At 28.6% G+C, this 19,185-nt stretch overlaps 1 protein-coding gene across 1 annotated transcript in view; it reads left to right on the top strand.

Annotated features, from left to right (window-relative positions):
• LOC111638939 overlaps positions 1–15,391 on the top strand; it is a 31,236-nt gene extending 15,845 nt beyond the window's left edge. The window contains exons 6-10 of the mRNA XM_023384723.1: positions 3,701–3,866; positions 3,999–4,147; positions 11,134–11,810; positions 13,198–13,315; positions 14,977–15,391. Coding sequence (XP_023240491.1) covers positions 3,701–3,866; positions 3,999–4,147; positions 11,134–11,810; positions 13,198–13,315; positions 14,977–15,231 — 1,365 coding nt within the window. The 3' untranslated portion in view covers positions 15,232–15,391. The remainder of the gene's footprint in view (positions 1–3,700; positions 3,867–3,998; positions 4,148–11,133; positions 11,811–13,197; positions 13,316–14,976) is intronic.
• Positions 15,392–19,185: the final 3,794 nt, after the last annotated feature.

Below are 19,185 nucleotides of genomic sequence, written 5' to 3'. Positions count from 1 at the left end.
ATTTTTTAAAATTAAATATGAAATAAATATTTTTGAAAGAATTAAAAATAAATAAAATAAATCAGGTATAATCTAGGTACCAAAACAAAATAATAGTTTAACAAGAGAAATAAATATACATAACAGTAAGTCAAACATATGAGATCAAAGAAATGTTATACATAAATTAGAATATATCTAAATTTTACATAGGAGAAACAGGCAGAGAATTAAAAGTCCGTTTCTGCCATTAAGAATAATAATAATAATTCAGCTGTAGCAATCCACTGCAATAAAGAAGGTGTCAAATAATAAAAGAAATGATTAAAATAATTATGACAAAATCAAATGCACTAAGACCCTGTTTAACATGGGATGCATTCCTAAACAACAAAGCGCTAAGTGAAACAGCGGTAAACAAGGTCATTTTTAACATAGATAAGGATAGGGGAACATGCGACCAAAAATAAACAAATTTTACTTTAATTTTAAGTTATTTTTATATTAATTTGCACACTAATATATGTTAAACAACACACAAACTTATGCACACAGAAATGTAAAGTTCATTTTTTTGTGACAAAGATCTTCACTTTTCTGAAATTCTTGTTTTTTTGCAATAAAGTCGTGAAGTTTCATTTGTTGATTTTTTCTTTCCTTAAGCAAATGTTGGTAGCAGAAAATCGTTACCAAAACACCTCGTTTTGCTTTAGCACTCCTTTCAAAATCTGGATCATTCGCTACAATTTGATCAATGATTTTGGTTATCTTACCAAACTTTTACTAAGGAAATCTATAGAGAAATTTTTTGGGTTCTTTGTTTTCAGAATCTCAATTTTCCAGTTCCACATGAATTCCGTTTTCTGACAATTCTTGAAGGTCGTCATTGGTAAGACTCTCACCAGAAACCTGCGGTAACTCCTCAATATCCTGTTCGTCTACATCTCCTAGTCCTGCTGTATCGATTAGGTTGCGTTTGATCAACCTAATGATACAGCAATAGGCTCTTCTCGTTGAGAGTTCTTGGATACCATCAGCCATAAATTCTTCCATATTCGTTCATGCATTTATCAGTTAATTCTTGCCAAGCGAAGTTGATATTTCCTATGGTATCCATGATGTTATATTTTTTCCAAAATTGCACAAAATAAATATAGATTTAAAGTAAGTACACCTTTTTGACACCTTTTGCTGATTGGTTTGTGTTTGCAAATAATCATATTATATACAAATGAATGAAATGCCAAGATAATTTAAATCAGCATAAATTTTGAGCTTTTTTTAGGCTTTGAGCAGACGGCGTTATGTTGAATTAGTGTTAAGCGAGGCAGCGTTAAGCGGGGTCTTACTGTACATATAAAAGAAGTTGGTATGAGCATTTAGAAATATTAAAAAAAAATTACAAATAACAATTCTGGCCAAAAATTGCATGAATCATGGTATGTATATCTGACAAGAGAAGATGTGGGGGAAGGGGTGTGTATAAATATGAGGAAAAAAGAGAAAGGTGGCACTAAACTGGTTGTAGTGGTGTTAATAAAAAGTTATTTAATGTACAGTGTATCATATTATTATAATGCTGTCTTTTATTCGTAATAGTTATAACAGTTGGTCAACTTGTAGCATTGCATATTGTTTTAATCATATTGCTCTAAACTTTGTTTTAGCATGTTTAATGTAAGTTTATAATTCTTATATTTTTTCTGGGTATTCAAATTGTTAACATTTTGTTAAAATTATAGTAAATACCTAATGATTGGATCTGTAAAAGACAATTTGCCAAATGTTGAGGTTCTATCTGTACATTTTGAAGTTGTAGATGTGTCAATTTCATGAAGATGTAAGTTATATTATGACCTAAATTTATAATGTTAATACAGCCTAATTTACATATGTTATGTTATTGTGAGATCCGAAAGGCCCCTGGGTCTAATTTATGAATTTTTATTAATATGTTTAAAATTATCGACAAAATATTATTTCATTTTGTGTGAAAAAACTAGTGTTTTAGACGTGGGAAAAATAGATGACAAATGTTATTTCCTTTCATCGAGGAGAACATCCGCTGTTTTTCCCGTATCTGGTTAAAAATCTCGCTCAGATGGGAAATGGTTACCCCTCATTCATCCCCCTCTCATCCGTTCTCACGAAAGAGTTACTGGACGATGATTGGACGAAATTTTGAAATAAAAGGAGAAATTAGTCAGAATTCGAGGAGTTCTCCGACCGATTTGAAAGTGTCCAGACTCCACATACGTTTCCCTCCAGAAGGCCAACGCCCTATACGAGTCATTTAGACTAAGTTCCAGGCCTATACGTAGAAGTGATATTTTTATATTTTGTGCACGAATTGATCTCCCATACGAAAGTAATATGAACCCTATCTACAAGGTGTCCTATATCTACAGAAAAGAAGACGACAACTAACAGGTCGTATGTTTAGAATCATTTGTGAGCTCTCTCTCGAATGCGCATTAGCATAGATTAAGTCGTAACCTTTAACTTGTCGTATAATCGTTGTTATTGATTTTCTGTATTCGTTTGTTTGATATTTATTAAATATACTCTTGTTTTAATATATAAGTATGTCTCCTCAATTCATTCCGAATCAGATCGCATACGCGTGTTAATCCGCGTGTAAAATAAATGATTAACTGGTGTCAAGGAATCCTGACGTTAGATATAGTCTTCGCCGCCTATATCCAATCAACATTTTAATAGCTCTCCTATGAAATAGATTTGGATCGGATCTTACGATTCGAAACCTTGGAGATCTATTCTCGCGGAATAGTGCCGATTAAGTGGTACGAACGATCCTAAACGGTGTTGTACCCCCGGCTGATCTCACAATTATGAAAGAAAAAATGATGGTCTTAGTTATTTTATAGCATTATAAAATATAAATTTTCTTAAGTAATGACAATCTTTATTAAAGTAAGAAACTCAATAAGCAATAACAAACTTACTAGTAATGATTGGCAAAAAAGGCAATTTATTTTTCTGAATCTGTGATGATCAGTAGTGCAACATTCTAGTTTTTGATTTTAGCATATACATGAAAGTGAAAGAACTACAAAAACATTTTATAAAAGAATTTTTATTTTTATCTGATTTTTTGAATTAGTATTTTATTTTATTATTAAACAAGATGTTATAATCTTATTTATATACATACAGTAATACCTTGACTTATGCTACCCTGACTTACGCGAACCCGGAGTTATGCAATTTTCAAATCTCATCGATTCGTCTTTTGTTTGAGTGCCACGCAACTCTTGATTACTCACTCCCCCCACACTATTGTTCAGCTTACATGTTCGGACATGTCGCGCAGAATCAACACAATTTATTTTGTGTTATTTATTTCTGTGTTTGTTATATCTATGGAGACTTGAGAAATTCTATGTGGTAATTTCTTGTAACCATGAACGAATCAAAAGACGAGATAAGATTAACGAGAACATTTATTAGCTTACATATATCCGACTTGGATTTTACACAAATTGCGAAATTATATCCCCACTTACGTGGTTATCGCTTGGTCTCACCTATCGCGTAAGTTCGGGGTATTACTGTATATACAAATTTATAAACAAACATTTCATTAATTTATTTAGAATTTTCCATAACCATGGATTTTTAAATTTATTCTAATAATATAAAATTGTAAAATTATTTATATTATTGATACTAATATGTAATACCAATTGATTTTGATTAGTGTGAACCTATTCATGGCTATGGATTTCGAAGAGGTGGTTATCAATGTCGTTGTCGACCTGGCTATCGTCTGCCTCGTGTAGTTCGTAATCCATATTCAGGTGAAATAATTGAAAGGGCTACTGGAGAGGAATATCGTAAAGGCTTTCATTGTGACAAAATAAATTGTAAGTAATATATATATATACTGTACATGTATAAGTGCATGTATTTTTATTTATAAGTTTAATTAATTTTAAGAAATTTTATTATTGAGCATGACTTATTAATTTCTTATTTATTACAAATTTATTTAATAGATCTGATGGCAATTACTCAAAAAATTGAAAGATTGTCACAGGAAGATAGAAGGTATTATATTGAAAGGGAGATGCCTTATAGTAATGTTGGAAACATTTCTGCACAGCGTCTAGATCCAACAACATTTTTAGAATATATTTATAAAAATGTATGTTTATTTTATATTTATATAAATATAAATGTTTAATATTTAATTAGAAACATTTATAAACATATCATATGTTTATGTTATGTTTATAAATATGTTTATATATATTTATAATTAATATAAGTAAGCAAGAGAGACAATTCTAATATCAGATAATTCAGACTATGTTTTGAAGTAAAGATTTATTAATCTAATCAATTATTAACAGTATTCATTAACAAAAAATTCAAAGTATATAATCTTAAACATGCTGCTAGTCAACTTTCCTCTGGAAATTTATTCCTCTTAAAATTAGACTTTAATATAAAGTCTATTTTTAAGAGTTTTCATTACTGAGCATGATGTTTGTAAGCTTTCCAATCATGTTGTTAGCTTAGAAACAGTTATGAAGAAAACCTGAAGAGGAATTATTTAAAATTCTGTACATTATTATGTATTGTGTTATGTTTATGACATATTAAGAATATTTTAATTGTGTAGATTACTGATAAATTTGACTTTGTGTTTTATAGTAAAAGTAATCAAGTATATATATTGATAAAGTTAACTTATGAAATCTAGAATATGCATTAAGAGATTACGTTTTTAGATCTAAAATCATACACACTTGAGCTTTATTGCTGTGTGCATTATAAAATTGAAATGTATCCATTTATTATATCCTATGATTAATTCAAATCAGAGGAAATAATAATAATATAACGTTATAATTTTAAAAGTTGAACTTATCTATTAGAAAAGGTAAACCTTACAACTGTCTATCACTGTCACGAAAAAAGATTTATTTTGCAAATACTTTTGACAATATATAACTGTCTTCTTCAGGCAATATTGTTTATAGAGAACAGAATGTTTAAATTAGACAAAAAATAGAATGTTTCTTATGCACATTCTTGGAACTTAAATTACATATAAAAAAACTGCTTACAGAGAACCAATTTACAATGTGATAACAAAACATCAAAAAATATCAAAAAAACATGTTTTTGAACCCCTTCTTGGCTCTGCATCAGGTTCTTAACTGTTCCTGGATGGATATTTGATTAACTAATGCTATTTAAATAATGTTCAATTGTAAGTTTGAAATGATTTACAAAAAACTACATTGCACATGTGCAATGAGTCAGCCTACCCGAATACTATGAGTGGCTAGAGTATGCCACTCACAGCTTAGAGCATTTGGAAATTGCACAGGAGGTAGACTTGCCGAATGATAACCAACCAGAAGACATAGAATGCATCCCCATCACCTTTAAGATCTATATATGCCAAGGTTGCCAGGAAACACCAGGTATGAATTGCTTTCAGGAGGTGCCCTACTATTTTTAACATCTTATGTAATGGGAACCTAACCTCAGCAGAGGCTCAGGAGTTTATAGTGTCCCTTTAAGGGATAATAGATGCGATAGGGACCTGTTATATATAGGCTCTACTAAACAGTCCATGGGCGTTAGAATTCAAGAACATCAGAAGGATATTCGTCACAGGAGACCTTCCATGGCCCTCGCTGCTTATGCCACAGATCCAGACATAGTGGCCGACTTTACTCAAGCCAGTCTCCTCCTCGCTGTGCTTCCCAATGAACATCTCAAATGGTTAGAGGCTATGTACATCTTTAAATCCTCCATCACAACCACATGCATGAATTTTAAAAAGGAGATGGTCTTGTCATTGGCCTGACAAGAGTTGCTCTAGCCCAGGGGTGTCTAACCTTTTTGTTTCTCTGGGCCACATTGGAAGAAGTCATGGAGTTTTGGGCCACAAGTGTATTTTGACCCAATCCTTAAATATACAAGTATATTTAAGTATTAACATATCTAGATTATAGTAATAAGTATTAAAAGTTTACCACAAAAAAGAATATTTTTAAAAATTACTTTTACTTTCACACTTTCAGTTTTTACTTAGAAATAGATAAATTCATTTATTATAAAGGAGACAAACAAAAATTTATATGAAAAACACAAATATTTGTTTTATTTGGGTCTCTAATTAATAAAAAACGATGAAATACCATTTTAAAGTGCATTTTTATTCAACTAATATATTTATAAATAATATGTAGCCCAAAAAGTAGCCAATGTGCCAACTGATATTTTTTACATCAAACTAATAAAAGGGTAGCCAAATTTTGTGCAAAGTAGCCAAATCTTGCAATGCTGGAAGGAATACTAAATAAAGCTGTAGTTGAGACTCAAAGGATTATTTCTTTTCCACTCAAAAATAAAATATGTATAAAGGTTTATGGCTTTGTGAAACTTCTTTTTTGAGTTTATGCCGTTGAAATAAATGAATAAATAAATAATTTAAAAAATTGTCGGTTTTGTGTACACGTTTATTGGGCTGCATTCGAACTTCCCTTGGGCCGCGGGTTGGACACCCCTGCTCTAGCCGCTCATAGTATCTGGGCAGGCCAACTTTTTGCACATGCACAACATAGTTTTTTGTAAATCGTTTCAAACTTACAATCAAATGTTATTTAAACAGCATTAGTTAATCGAATATCCATCCAGGAACGGTTAAGAACCTGATGCAGAACCAAGAAGGGGTTCAAAAACATTTGTTTTTTTTAAATATTTTTTGATGTTTCATTATCACACCGTATATTGGTTCTGTGTATGCAGTTTTTTAAGTAATTTTGGTGTGGTGAGTGATTATTTACATATATAAATTACAAAATTATGTAATAATATAAAATGCTTGAAATTGCTTCATGCAATGTCAAATAGTTTAAGAAAATATTAACACTCTGTCGATATTATTATTTTACTTGAAATATTACTACAAATACTTTCTACAAATTTCAGATAGTCTTCTTCAGGTATAGAATAATGGAACTTTAAAATTTAAAATATAATGTATATTTTAAATTGTGTTCCAAATGGCAAATTTAAAAGAATTTCATAGGATGTGTCCATACGTTGAAAAAAACTATATAATAATAATAACAATAATTAATAAATAAATAAGTAAAACAGAAATAAAAATAGAAATAAAAATGTATAATTTAGAATAGTTAGTGCAATAATTTTTGAGTTAATTCTAAATTATACATTTTTTGCACATTTTTATTTCTGTTTTATTTATTCATTAATTATTTTGCCACCAGTAACAAGGGAGACTATTATCAATGCTTGTTGCTGGATTATCCTGGCAGGTTACGTGATCTTCATTAATAATGTTACATGTTTCTGTCTATTGATGTATTTGATCAGCAACCTGTTGTTTGATAAGTTCAAGTTCTGTTTGTGGGATAAGGTTGTTGTGTATAATTGTTCTTTTTTGATCAACAACCCTTTGTTCGATGACAGTGAGGTGAGGATATTGTTGTGTGAATCTATGGTGTAGTTGTTGTCTGTATGCTGTCATGTTTGTTTCAAGTCTTGTGATGGTGTAGTAAGTACGAATGATAAACTCGTTCATTTCTGTTGTCCATTTCATCTGTTGGCGTGGTTTTCCAGCCTTTGTGTCTGTGGATGCATTGCCATAGAAACACCAAGGCTAGGTTGATTCCTCACATCTATTGAGGGCATTGCAGTAACCATGCTTGGGCTGACGCTGCTTTCGCACCAGTAACCAAGGGAGACTGCGACCTATTTTTCAAATGTGAGCCTCTGCCTAACCCACGAACGCGGACCTTGTTAACCTGGGCGACGTCCGAGCCGGTATCACACTTTGATCTGGTTACCACCATGATAAATATCTCCACAGAATGTGGACGTGGTCACTCTTAGCTTCATTTCTCCCATAGACCTTACTGGCATGGGTGTCGCTACCAGGAGCTTGTGCTCCAGCCTGCATTGCTCTATGGATCAGTAAAATTACTGGGCTCTCTTTGCAATGCACCACCACAACCAGGTAGTGACCATGGGAGAGTTATTATTATAGTTTTTTTCAATATATTGACCCATCCTATGGAATACATTTTAAATTTACCATTTGAAACATATTAACTTATATTTTAAATTGTAAGGTTCCATTATTTTATACCTGAAGAAGACAATCTGAAATTTGTTGAACATAGTTGTAGTAATATTTCAAGTAAAATAATAATGCCGACAGATAGTGTTACCATTTGAAACATATTAACTTATATTTTAAATTGTAAGGTTCCATTATTGTATACCTGAAGAAGACAATCTGAAATTTGTTGAACATAGTTGTAGTAATATTTCAAGTAAAATAATAATGCCGACAGATAGTGTTAATATTTTCTTATACACTATTATAAAATAACTATGATATACAAAGGAAAAACATTAATAAAAGTAACTGGATTCAAATATAAAAATAAATAATTAATAATAAATTAATCAATAAATAAATAAAAAATAAAAATAAATACATAGCAGTGCCATTAATAATGTGAGGTGTTTTATTACAAACCATGTGACTTACAATTTTAGAAGGTTAAACAGTGATGTCCATAACTCTGGTATATCTAGCATGGGAGTTGCATGATGACATTGATGCAGATAAATCTTTCCCTTGCCTTATACTTCTATTAGTGTTTTCCCTTGGTTATTTTGTAATATTGTATAATTTTGTAATTTTATATACTGGTATGTAATTTAAGTTCCATGCACTTGTATAAGAAACATTCTATTTCTTGAATTCAAATGTTCTGTTCTCTATGAACAATATTGCCTGAAGAGGACAGTTATATACAGGTAGACCTCAGTTTACACTGCAGTTTCGTTCCTACAAAAGCCGGTGTAAAATGAACCCATATTTACAGTGAGGTATAGAGTTAGGTTCTACATAAGTGAAAAATAAGCAAATAATTTTGTTTATTAATACAATATATTACAAAATACATAAATTTAATTTTTAAAATGTATTTTATTATAAAATAAAGTGAAATGTTTTTAATTAAAAAATTTTAGTTTCAGATTTCTTACATTTTTTGAAAAAAAAGTATCCATCTTTAGTTGTTTACATTTTTGTTTTCTTTCATTGAGAATTTCAGAATATGGTCGAATATGATGCTCCTTTTTACATTTGCACTTCACTCCCAATCATTGTCTAACTCACAAAGTTTATCCGTTAAATTTTCCATAGTTAAAAGGATACATTAATCTTAGGTAGAGCTACAGATGAGCGGAGACACTGATTGGTCGACCACCGGTCGCTGTAGCGCATATATAAGTCAGTTTTAGTGGGAAAATTGAAGGTGGCTAAGGAGAGATAGATATTGTCTGACTGACAAGAAATAGATATTGTCTGGCTAATAAAAAAGTATCGTCTGACCAACAAGAAATAGATTTGTCTCACCAACGATAGTTTGTGATTACCAAAAGTGTTACTGCGTCATAAGGTGTTTTCCTGAATGAACTGATACGGGATACATTCATTGGCACTATGGATTCAGATGCCATTTATTGGACTATTAAGTTTAATAACTTGACTCGTGGGTACCTAAACATTTAGTATTTTAATATTAATTTAATGCAAATGTATACATACCCAATTATATTAAACAGAAAAAATAAATATATTTAATAAAAATCTTTGTTTTAACAAATATACGATGTTGCGGCTCGGTAAATACATCAACACTGAAGTGAAAATCAGTCTAGCATAGGGAAAATCGGGGAATTACACTGCAAAACGACAAATTGCACAGTGGCATTATTGTGAATTGGCGTAAATTGAGCCAGCATAAACTGAGGGCTACCTGTATTGTCAAAAGTATAATTATATTCAAGTTTATTTTTGCCACTTGTCTTGCACTTAAGGTTTTCAGTGTTTTTTATTTATTATTTTTACTTTTGCATCATTTTTTAGGCCTATCACTATTGTGCAATTAATAATATAAATATGTTTTAGGCTTTTATATACACTGACAAGTGAAAAGAATTGTTATATTTTACAGCAGTAATCTCTAACCTAACTTGCAATATTAGCAAGATAGTTGTATATACATAGTTTTTCTTATATGGTAATACCTCAGTTTTCATTGACTTTGGTTATTTCATATTTCGAAACCGTGTTGTATCTTTATATTATTTTTTCAAAATTGCAATGCAGCTTAATAATCAACACTTGGCATAACTCATTTGTTTATATCAGTTTTTGTTGATTTTATTATTTTTTCAAAATCGCAATGCAGCGTAATAACATTTGGCATAACTCATTTGTTTATTTCAGTTTTTGTTGAATCTTTATATTATTTTTTCAAAATTGCAATGCAGCGTAATAATCAACAGTTATTTCAACAAAAACTGAAATAAACGAATGAGTTATGCCAAATGTTGATTATTACGCTGCATTGCGATTTTGAAAAAATAAGACTTTGGTTATCATCGGTTTCGGCTTTTGTTGAATTTTTTCAAGGAAAATTTGTTTTGGTTTTCATCGGCATGCCCATGTAGCCTCCTGCTAATTTTGCAAAAAACAGGACGACTCACACATTTTCTGCTCAGTGTGATGTTGTTTCTCATTGTATGAGCATTACCTCGTGCATCTAGCCAAACAACTCCATCGCTATCCTTTTCTTTTAGCTCCATCACATGACCAAAGAAAGTTTCCAGAGCCAGCAGCACTTCAAATTCTTTGTTAAATGCTATGTTAAATGTTCATTTATTCTTTACATTAGATTTTTTATATTCATTTTATATTAATTTCTTATTGTTTTTAGTATTAAACACAATATTTATTATCTATAAAATGTGTTTTTGGTGTGTATTTTTGAGTGTCTAGAACAAATTAATTGGATTTACATTGATTGATTCATATGGAAATAATTGCCTTGGTTTTCATTGGTTTTGGATTATGCAGATTGTTTTTGGACAGATTAACAACAAAAACCGAGGTATCACTGTATTCATTTTGTAAAAATTTTCATTAAAATATAAAATCAGTTGACAGATTTATTATTAGTTTTATTACATTTAAATAAGACAAAAACTTATCAATAAATACTATTTACGTTCAGTTTTAAAAGTTTATATTATTTAATTTATGTATCTTTTCTTCTAATTTAGATCACAAAAGATAACTGTTCTAAAATTCTTGAAGAATCTCCAGAAAAGTTAATATTACGAGGGGATGTTGCTTTTGGTAAAGAAGAGCAATTAGAAAATGAAGCTCGAATGGCACTTCGTCTTGCAAATTTTATATCTGCTTTCTTGCAAATTGTAGATCCTAAGGAAATGTTTGCAGAATATAGGGTACCTGATAAACCGTTAACTGTTGATCAAATTATAGGTGAAATTTTATCTATAGTAACTGGTGATAAAAAAATCCAAGGAGCTGGTGTTTATTTTGACAGAAATCAATTCCCTAATCGTACATTATTTGGTCCCTATGTTTATAGAAAACAAAGAAATGCTCGTCAATTTTTTGTTGATGATAACATATATAAAAATAAAGAAAATTCTTATTTAAATAAAGATTGGTTTAATAAACTGAAAATTCGTTGGTCAGCTAATACTGATGAATTGGAAACATATACTACAAAGATTGATATAAGATATAATTCAACAGGCTTACATACAATTCATTATGATCATTATCCATTACAATATAAAGCAGCAGCTATCAACCATGGTTATTGGACATCACCATATTTTGATTGTGGAGGTTTTCATGAAACATGGTTAATTAAATATGCAGCTCCATTCTTTGGATGGGATAAAATAAAAAATCGTTTAGAATTTAAGTAAGTAAAATATATACATTAAAATTTTTTCTCATTTTAATGTATTTAAAGTATTTTCATTTAATGGAAAATTTTATGTTGATTTTTATTTTATAAAACTACCTTATTTACTCGCATATAAGATGACCTTGTATATAGGACGAAGTGTGACTTTATAGACAAAATGAAGAAAATTAGATTTATTAATACAATTCTAATTTTATTTTGTTTAATCACAAGTAAAATATCAAATAAACATAAATGCACACATTGTCCTGCAAAAATCACTGGCATTTTAAACTAAGGAAAAATCTTGTAAAATAGACAACATAATTTGTTCATGTAATGCTGGTCAATCGGGAACCTTTTTTTGCCAATTCTTAACAGTCGAATCCACTTTCTGTTGATTACACTTATGAGTTTTTCCAAATTCTTATTTCCAAATAATCATCTGTTTTTGTGTGGGAATGGATTAAAACTTATATCGTGCTCCTGTGTGAATTCAAAAGCTTTGCTTTTCCTATTGCTATTCATCTTTACTCCTGACAATATACAAGAATGATTCAAACAACCCAGATAAAATACTTGTGTTTTTAAATACAAGAGGCTAAGCATCCAGTAAAAAATGCAAATACACTGTTCACAAAAATTATTTGCAAAAACGCAAAGACTCTTTTGCTCGCACGTATAGGATGACCTAGGAATTTGAAGCTGTGATAAATGAATAAAAACCTCACATTATATGCAAGTAAATATGGTATTATTCTTGACCTGTTGCAAATGAACTATTCATAGGCCAAATCAATTAACACCTTTAGTTATGAAAAAAAATGTAAAAATAGCATATCCTTGGAATAATTGTTATTATTTTATATGTCATTAGATAAAAGCTACACCTGTAATGATACATTCTACAATGCTTATTTAAATTTAAATTTTGAAAAAGAGTGAATATATTATTAAAATTATATTATATATAAAAAAGAATATATTATTTTATCAGTTTCTCTACTTTTTGTTTTGTGGAGTTAATCAATTTGGCAAATGAATGGCTCAAATAAGAGATTAGATAAATTTATGTCTGAAATAGCATCAAATTAAACATTATACATATTTTAATATTAAAAGTATAATGAATTAAAAATAATGTTATGATATATAATGTTACTTTGATTTCATATAAATGAATAAGATTCATAGATTTATCTGTAGAAAATCCTTTTTATTGGCTGTTGTTTCATAATTAGCTTAAATCATGATTTTGGTTTTTAATGATTGTTATATGAAAATAAAATTTTCATTAATAAATTTATATTAATTTAATAAAACATATTAATATAATAAAAACTTAAAAAAATATCTTAGTTTTTATATTTATACTAAAATGTTTAAGTAATTTTTGATTTAGAGGAGTAGTTGCTGTATCAATGAGGCTGGATGAGTTGGATCTTAATCAATGTCAAGACGAATATTATGTTCAAAATGCCTTTAAAAATACCCATAAATGTGATAGACGTTCTTCTAGGGTAAGATAATTTGACTCTAAGTTGAAAAATATTGTTAGTATATTTAAGTATATAATATATACAGATTGATTATGTTAGGTTTTACACTTTCTATTATTCTTAAGATCAGTATATACTTTTAAATTATTAAATAAAAGATATTTCCAAAAGCAGTAATTGTTCACTAATGTCTCAATGGTCAGTGGTTAAAGAATAAATTGAGATCGTCCTGTAATCTCAACCACACTATTATAGTGTTTATAAAAATTAATAAAAAGAAATTGCTGTGCTTGAGGGCTGAAATTCTTCTAGACTGAACAGTGGTATATAAGAAGTCCTACTATAAAGCACTGGTAACTGAGCTTAAAATTAATATTACATGAACTTGAAAAACTGCATAAAACATTTGTCTTCTGCTACAAAGAATGCCATGTTTTCTTGCATAACATTAGAATGCCATCTGATGACGGCATTCTAATTGATGATACAGAAGTATTCAAGAAGTAATTTCAGTTCCTTTAATACAATAAGACATCTTTGACTTGTGAACACTATCTGCCAATTTATAAATAATTGTCAAAATTGGAGTTAAAACATAGTTGACACATTGTATTGTATGAGTTATACAACATTTATAATATGGTCTGTTGGAAGTTAATAGACAAACAATTTATAAATTGATGATAATTAAGTTTATAGTCACCAAAAGAAAAGAATTTGATTCTATTAATATATGATGTCTTTGTAATTATAAGAGATTTCATTCAATTTACTTTTCCAAAATAAATTTTATCCAGTCACTATTTGTAGCATTCAAATTGGCTACTTTTTTCTTGTTAAGAAATTATGTTTAAGATTATAATAAACACATTTGAATCGATTGTTTAGTTTATTTTTCTTAATTAACACCAGAAATGGTATTTTATTTCAATAATTTTAGCTATGTTTTTTTCTTGTGTGAAGTTTTACCAAAGCTATTTTACAATTGGTTAATCAGATGGTTGTAAAGTAAGACTTTCACTTAGTGTTGTGAGGAATCTGAATTCTTATAAACTTTCATGGACAGTTTGATTCATGCTGCTGTTCTCTATCCAGTTTGGTTGATCCCAACAAAAGTTGGCAGTGCCTATTCAATGGTAGCTTGTATCTGAGGCAAAGCCGATTTTTGCAGCTCTTGCTTTCAGAATAGTTGCCTATAGAGAGCATTTTTATTGCTGGTATTCTTGTATGAACTACTTATAAACAGTTTTAAAACATATTTACAAAACTTCATTGTATTTGGCTTATTACTTCTAGTTTTATATATTTTTTCCTCTGGACATTTTTGACCACCTATTTTGCTGTTTGATGCAAAATAATCATTGTCTCAATTAAACTGGCCCTGTAAGTTCCTATCTATTATAGTCAAAATTTGAAATTGACCTATAGTGCACTTAATATCTTTTATTAATAAATCAATCATTTAATTTACAATTAATTTTATATTAAATTTATAAATGTACTGTATAGCAATATAAATCATATAGATCAATGATAAATTATTATTCAAGTTTATATATCTAATATTAAGTTAATTTTTTATCAAGTAAAATTTTTAACAAATAAGAAAGAAATTTAAAAATTTTAAACGTATTTAGTCATTAAAAAGAAATTAGCATAAATGTGTGTATTTTATTTGATAGTGTGTGCCCATACTTGGACGAGGATTTGAAGCTGGTGGTTATAAATGCGAGTGCCTTCAAGGTTACGAATACCCCTTTGTTGATCCAATTACTTACTTTGATGGACAGATTTTAGAAGCAGAATTTGAAAAAGCTTTTAAAGATCAACCAAGTCGGTTTGACACTCAAAAATGTAGAATTGCGGGTAGTGTAACAGTCCAGGCTAATCTTATAAGTATTTTGTTACTACTAATTCTTAACAGAGTATTTTTTTAAAAGATATTTCATTTTATAAATTATGTGAACTTTATATTATTGTGTTGTATTAAAAGCTTATTACAGTAATTTTTATAGTTTGCATGATAAATCAAAAATTACAGTATGAAATTGATTGTCTTTAAATAAATATTTTATACAAGTTTGGAATTTTTAATGTTATAAACCAAAAAAAAAAATTTAATATCCCCAAAAACAATTCTGGGGATATTATAAATTATAATATATTATAAAGAATATATTAAATTTAGGGATATTATTCTGGATATTAAATTAATATCCAGAATTATTTAACGTTAAAACCACAGAATATTGATAAATAAAAAAATATTTGTTTTCTGGACTTGGTTTCAGTCTTTGTCTTTATCTTATTAGAAATCATCAGAAATATCAAAACAAATGAAATAACACTTTCGTTTGTTTTGATATTTCTGAAATCAACTCAACTTTTTCTATCTACATAAAGTCATAGATGTTTTATAAGTAAGAATCTGTCATTAAAAAATTATCTAGAAATGCCTTCTCATCAACACCATTACAATCTCAAAGTGCTCTTATGATAACTATAGAGATTTCAAATTTTTGGGAAAATTTCTACAAAATTTTTAATGTTGTTAGTATATTTAAGTATATAATATATACAGATTGATTATGTTAGGTTTTACACTTTCTATTATTCTTAAGATCAGTATATACTTTTAAATTATTAAATAAAAGATATTTCCAAAAGCAGTAATTGTTCACTAATGTCTCAATGGTCAGTGGTTAAAGAATAAATTGAGATCGTCCTGTAATCTCAACCACACTATTATAGTGTTTATAAAAATTAATAAAAAGAAATTGCTGTGCTTGAGGGCTGAAATTCTTCTAGACTGAACAGTGGTATATAAGAAGTCCTACTATAAAGCACTGGTAACTGAGCTTAAAATTAATATTACATGAACTTGAAAAACTGCATAAAACATTTGTCTTCTGCTACAATGAATGCCATGTTTTCTTGCATAACATTAGAATGCCATCTGATGACGGCATTCTAATTGATGATACAGAAGTATTCAAGAAGTAATTTCAGTTCCTTTAATACAATAAGACATCTTTGACTTGTGAACACTATCTGCCAATTTATAAATAATTGTCAAAATTGGAGTTAAAACATAGTTGACACATTGTATTGTATGAGTTATACAACATTTATAATATGGTCTGTTGGAAGTTAATAGACAAACAATTTATAAATTGATGATAATTAAGTTTATAGTCACCAAAAGAAAAGAATTTGATTCTATTAATATATGATGTCTTTGTAATTATAAGAGATTTCATTCAATTTACTTTTCCAAAATAAATTTTATCCAGTCACTATTTGTAGCATTCAAATTGGCTACTTTTTTCTTGTTAAAAAATTATGTTTAAGATTATAATAAACACATTTGAATCGATTGTTTAGTTTATTTTTCTTAATTAACACCAGAAATGGTATTTTATTTCAATAATTTTAGCTATGTTTTTTTCTTGTGTGAAGTTTTACCAAAGCTATTTTACAATTGGTTAATCAGATGGTTGTAAAGTAAGACTTTCACTTAGTGTTGTGAGGAATCTGAATTCTTATAAACTTTCATGGACAGTTTGATTCATGCTGCTGTTCTCTATCCAGTTTGGTTGATCCCAACAAAAGTTGGCAGTGCCTATTCAATGGTAGCTTGTATCTGAGGCAAAGCCGATTTTTGCAGCTCTTGCTTTCAGAATAGTTGCCTATAGAGAGCATTTTTATTGCTGGTATTCTTGTATGAACTACTTATAAACAGTTTTAAAACATATTTACAAAACTTCATTGTATTTGGCTTATTACTTTTTTATATATTTTTTCCTCTGGACATTTTTGACCACCTATTTTGCTGTTTGATGCAAAATAATCATTGTCTCAATTAAACTGGCCCTGTAAGTTCCTATCTATTATAGTCAAAATTTGAAATTGACCTATAGTGCACTTAATATCTTTTATTAATAAATCAATCATTTAATTTACAATTAATTTTATATTAAATTTATAAATGTACTGTATAGCAATATAAATCATATAGATCAATGATAAATTATTATTCAAGTTTATATATCTAATATTAAGTTAATTTTTTATCAAGTAAAATTTTTAACAAATAAGAAAGAAATTTAAAAATTTTAAACGTATTTAGTCATTAAAAAGAAATTAGCATAAATGTGTGTATTTTATTTGATAGTGTGTGCCCATACTTGGACGAGGATTTGAAGCTGGTGGTTATAAATGCGAGTGCCTTCAAGGTTACGAATACCCCTTTGTTGATCCAATTACTTACTTTGATGGACAGATTNTCAGAGCAGTCAAACTTTTACACAATCAGCTTAGGCCTATTTCACAATGATATAAAAAGTGAGTGTCAAAAACCAAAGTGATTTTGAAGTTACTAGAAGAATATCAGCATTTATATAGATATGATGCTGTATCTATCAGAGAATCAGAGAAATATAAAAATTAACTGTACCTGTAAAAGAATGTAATTTAATTAAATATTACATTCACACTGAAGAAATATTTCAGATATTGAATGATACTATATTGCTATTGGCCATGGCATCAGAAACTGTATGGAAAAAGAATTAAGTACAAAATATAAAAATATCACAAGGGAAATCATAATTTTCTTGAACGTGTGTGAAATCTAATAGAAAAAAACAATGTTCCTAAGAAAGGCTTGATAGTTAAACCAATTTTAAGTAATAAAATGAACTCAAGATGTCAGATTAACCTTATAGATATGCAGTCACAAGCTGATGAACTTTATAAATTTATACTCATGTACTATACTTTTCATTAACATTAATTTACTTAATACAGTTAATAATACTTAATTTTTAAAAATTTCATGTTATTAAAATACTTTAAAATAATTCACAAAAATAAAAAATTCTTAATGAAAAAAGTGGAAAGTTTTTGAAAATCAAATTGCTCAAAGGAAATGCAGCTTTATTCGTAATATTTGGTCAATTTAATAAATTAATCAATATTTATCAGACTGCATGGCCATTTTAGTCATTTTTCATAATTGCTGGACATTATAAATAATGTGAAGTCCTGGACAGGTCTGAACTGTCATGAAATTCAAAAAACAGTTGATTTAGAGAAAAAAAAATGCAATTGTTTAAAAAGGCAAGGGGGAAAAAAAGGTTGTAGTCTGACACCTTTTGTCTGTATCAAACTGCGATAAAGAAACCATAAATCAGAGAAGGAATGTCATCTTATCATGCAACATTTTTGTTCTCCATGCTTCATGACATTCCAATATGCATGTTATTTGTATTTTTATATTAGGATTGTTAAAAATCAAAGAGTATTTGAATTATATTTTTGTTTATGCTCTTAAAATAGCGCGTTCAATTGTAAATTTGTAATCCGTCCAACTTGTGATACATACTGAATTATATTCTGATATATAGTTTTTGTACACTAAATAATTTCATACTTTTAAGCACATAAACATGTAAAATGTTTAATCTTAAAATGTAAATTTAGAGAAGAATATATATTATTCATTGTGTAAAATTTAACAAATATAATCATTACAGGGAAAAATGGAATAAATTTTTTTTATAAAAAAATAATTTTGTTTTAGTTAGTTCACAAACTTTGAATTCCTTTAAATTCTGAGTAACCTTGTAACATTTCTGAAAAATTTCATTATAAATGAGCATGACAATAGAAGTTGTTAAAATTTAAAGAAGCTGGTCAGTAGTGCTCATTTAATTATTAATATTCTTATTCTGTTAATTTTAACTATGAGAAATTTATAATCATACAAAGGATCTATTGGTCATTTATGCCATTCTTAGCCAAAATCAATGTCAGAAATAATAAACAGATAATAACTTAATTTGTAATTATAAATTTATACTTTTATATATATATATATATATACTAAA

The sequence above is a fragment of the Centruroides sculpturatus genome, unplaced genomic scaffold, assembly GCF_000671375.1.
Source record: "Centruroides sculpturatus isolate CEXI.00-Female unplaced genomic scaffold, Cexi_2.0 scaffold1224, whole genome shotgun sequence".
Lineage (NCBI taxonomy): Eukaryota > Metazoa > Arthropoda > Arachnida > Scorpiones > Buthidae > Centruroides > Centruroides sculpturatus.
Note: the sequence above shows the minus strand (reverse complement) of the source record. Positions and strands in the feature narration are given on the sequence as shown.